Below are 3,888 nucleotides of genomic sequence, written 5' to 3' on the forward strand. Positions count from 1 at the left end.
CTTTTGCAGAATTTCTTTTCATCTTCCTCAATGTTAAAAAATATACCTCAAAAGTTGCAGTGTCCATGCGGAAGTGTTCCTCAAAGTTGGATCACCTGATGCTCTCACTAAATTGATAGGGAGCCTGTCGCCTAATAGATGCTTATCCCCAACAATATTTGGGTCTCTAAGAATATTTTGACCAAGGGGACTTCCTTTGAAGGTTCTCTTATCCCCTACACTTCCTGGTTGACCAACATAGATGTCACGGAAAAAAAGACTATCATCACAAACACCTTGTAAAAGGATTGAATACTGATGATGTCTGCCAACGTAGCGTTGAGGTTGTTCTAGAGGCGGTGTGACTTGGATATGGCAGCTATCTATGCAACCGACCACATCGGGGTAGCCATTCAAGGTTTCAAAATTGGCAGCAATCATTTCACTTTCAACATTGTCCGACCACTGCACATGTTGAGGAGCCATTTCTTTCAGGCATTCAATAATACACTTGTTATGGTAGTGAACCCTTGCAAACACCAAATTTCAGAGCAGTAGACCGAAAAGTGTCAGAATTGCCAAGGACCCGCAGCACCATCATGAGAACAATGTCAAGATCAGATCTGTGTCTTCGTACAACACGCCCCGAATTCACTATGTGAGTTGCAACAGCAGTTAGCAGAATCTGAAAAGTTACATTAAAGCTCAGATCAACACCTTTTGCAGAATTTCTTTTCATCTTCCTCAATGTTAAAAAATATTACCTCAAAAGTTGCAGTGTCCATGCGGAAGTGTTCCTCAAAAGTTGGATCACCTGATGCTCTCCATACATCAACATTGACTAACAAACGAAGCTGACGACCTGAACACATATTTAAAACAATAATACTATCACTCAAGGTGCTACCACAATGGTCTCATACTTAAGCCATGTCATAGTTAGCATCTCATAGTGAGATATGGGCCTGTAGCACAGGTTTGAGTATTCTGAGCCATCCTCAGATTAAAATTAATGAAGAAATTTACGGCTCAAAACACTCAAACCTGTGCTACAGGCCCATATCTCACTATGAGATGCTAACTATGATATGGGTGAAGTATGAGACCATTGTGGTAGCCCCTTCAGGACAAAGCTGAGATTTTAATACCAAAGTCAAGAAAATTCTGGTATTGAAATCTCCACTTTGTCCCTAATGTTGAGTGGGCTGTTGCACAGCTAATCCCAGATCGTCTTTTGGTGGTACAGTATAAGCTCGATTTAGTGTTAGTGACAGATGCGTATAATTTCAAACGGTTACGCGGCATTCGTTACATGTAGCGGTCAACAGGACAACGTTAATTTGGGCAACACTAAATCGAACTTAGACTGTAGCTCTCCTGATAGGCCTCACCTGTTGAACTACAATGAGCTAAGTTATTCATCCTCGGGGTGAATAATAGTGACCCGTTGGGAAGCTTCATGCTGGTCCCATGAATGGGAAGTGAGGGCTCTCAAAGCTTCGGCTATGTCTCCGTTCAGGGCACTGATGATGGAGAGTCGCTCTTCGTAGTCAGGGAAGCTGAGTGTTCCTTTGGCATAAATCTTGGTCCACATGATAACTGTTCTATTAAACATCTCTTGGTCCCGACGCATCATTCTTCCCGCTTCAACATTCAAGGGTGATAACGGATTGGGGTCTCTCATTAATGTTTGCATACAGAGACATGCTGTTTGTAAAGTAAAAGATGGGTACCTAAAAAGTGAAGCATTTATTAAACCAGGAACATAGGTGGAAAATAACTGTGAATGCGGAAACAAAATTATCAAATTAGTTGATACAAACCATTTATCGTCTAGCATATCAACACAGACCACACCATCTGGTCCTATGTTCGGATGAAAAATTGTTGTCTTGAAGAGAAACTGAAAAAAGGGAAAAAACTATGTTAATAAAGTACTACACTTATTAAATCTTAAGTGAAAACATTTGAAAACATATACCTTACCTTAGGACTTTCATAGGGGTATTTTCTGGGAACATGCAGTTCAACCTCGAACACCCCTGTTTCATAAGGTGTCCTCATAGCGCCCGGGATTCCTACGACAATCTTCTTCAGGTTAGTTGCGTCGCGAAGCTCGAATTCCTCGGACTGCAGGACAGAGGTCAAAGAAGTTTACTCCAATGAACAGCAGGACTCTCGGAGACTCCGAGAGAGCAGGCAGACAGCATGCATCAGACGAAGACAGTATCAGATTAAAATTAATGAAGAAATTTACGGCTCAAAACACTCAAACCTGTGCTACAGGCCCATATCTCACCAACTATGAGATGCTGATTATGATATGGCTTAGAGACCATTGTGGTAGCACCTTCAAAGTAATATGATATCAACAGAATGAGTTCTGGTTGCTGGTTTACCTTCATCACCCTCGTCGTCATCTTCGATGACCAAACGAATAAGCTCATCTGATGAATCAAGCTCAGAACCATCACCTTCCATGTTTGGATTCAACTCAAATGATAAAAATGTTTAAATTTGTGACACACAACCACACAAAGATGCCGGCCGCATCTTGAAACGAGAGTTAGAGCTCGACTAGTTCGTTCTGCGAATAGCGCTGTGAACGAGTGTTGCAGAACGAACTAGCTTCGTGGTATTTATTGCAATTTACAGGAGTGAATGATATGGAAAGGTCATGACGATCATCCTCGAAGTTTTATCTTTCAAAATATGTGGTCAACCCCGTTAGGCGGTTTCTTTAAGAATTTCAAGAAAGGCGGAAGGTCGGGCGGACCGGAGTGGCAAGAAGCTTAAGGCGACAGCCCCCTCACGGTAAAAAAAATGTCCTGTCAATGCCGTTAATTTGTTACCAGTTTTCACTGTAGGTTAATTCACAGCGTTTACTGTGATATGCTCACGCGATTCACTGTGATCTTGTTCCCGGTGTTCACTGTGATCTGGTTCACAGTAAACACTGTGAGTTTGACGCCCCTGAGCACCGAAGTACTGCAAATCAGGCTCCAATTCACGGCGTTTACTGTGGCCAGATCACAGTGAACGCCGTGAACGGCATAACAGCAAACATTGGTAATAAATTAACGGCATTGACAGGACATTTTTTGTAAAGTGGATGTTCTTCCCCGACCTGACCTTAATTGTTTTAAGCACCTCTATCGATTTTACAATTACAATGAAAATTTACGTAGCACATTTATAAATCTACAAAGATCCACCGTAAATTTACAGAGAACCTTCGTTAATAGACGAAGACCCTTCGTAAGAATAGGTCTGATATTAACGACGGATCCTTTAACAAAAAAAATAATTGCAAACAGTCCCTTCGTTTATTCACGAAGGCCCGTCGCACTTTAACGAAGCCCGTCGTAACTTTACAAAGCCCTTCGAACATTTACGATTTTTCTTCGTAAATTTACTACGAACCTTTGTAAATTAAAGACGAACTTCCGTTGATTTACAAAAAGTCCTGTGGGAAAGAAACATTCACAGTGCACTTTTGGACATTCCCAAAAATCTTTGGAAAATATTCCGTCGTTAATTCACACAATATATTTTACAGTGTAGAGAAGAATTTTCCCAAGCATTAGAATAGGCAGTAGACTCGCTATCGACCTTTAATTTCAGGTATTGACATAAAAAGAATCACGGGCTTTGTTTGCAACAGTAATGAGTGCTCCCCGCTTTTGTTATTATTAACTGCATTACGCATAACGCATCGAGACTGTCCCACTGGAAAATCGAACAGTGGCAGGAAAAAAATAATCCGTGCAGCCTTTACTTAAGTAAAGCGGAGCACCGCACTGACAGAAACTGACGACGCCAAAAAATGAGGCGAGAACACAGCGACAGAAACAGAGTTTCCATCCACGCCATAAATCAAGGCGAAAACACAGCGATAGAAACGGAGTT

At 41.5% G+C, this 3,888-nt stretch overlaps 1 protein-coding gene across 1 annotated transcript; it reads right to left on the reverse strand.

Annotated features, from left to right (window-relative positions):
- Nucleotides 1-1,393: 1,393 nt before the first annotated feature.
- On the reverse strand, nucleotides 1,394-2,460 carry LOC117652048 (ubiquitin-conjugating enzyme E2 10-like). Its single transcript, XM_034396681.1, has 5 exons — nucleotides 2,379-2,460; nucleotides 2,283-2,329; nucleotides 1,966-2,109; nucleotides 1,803-1,882; nucleotides 1,394-1,712 (listed from the first exon to the last, which is right to left on the reverse strand). The coding sequence occupies exons 1-5, from the start codon at nucleotides 2,458-2,460 to the stop codon at nucleotides 1,394-1,396; spliced, it is 672 nt and encodes a 223-aa protein (XP_034252572.1).
- Between the last annotated feature and the right edge of the window lie 1,428 nt (nucleotides 2,461-3,888).

The sequence above is a fragment of the Thrips palmi genome, unplaced genomic scaffold, assembly GCF_012932325.1.
Source record: "Thrips palmi isolate BJ-2018 unplaced genomic scaffold, TpBJ-2018v1 HiC_scaffold_6, whole genome shotgun sequence".
NCBI classification, from domain to species: domain Eukaryota; kingdom Metazoa; phylum Arthropoda; class Insecta; order Thysanoptera; family Thripidae; genus Thrips; species Thrips palmi.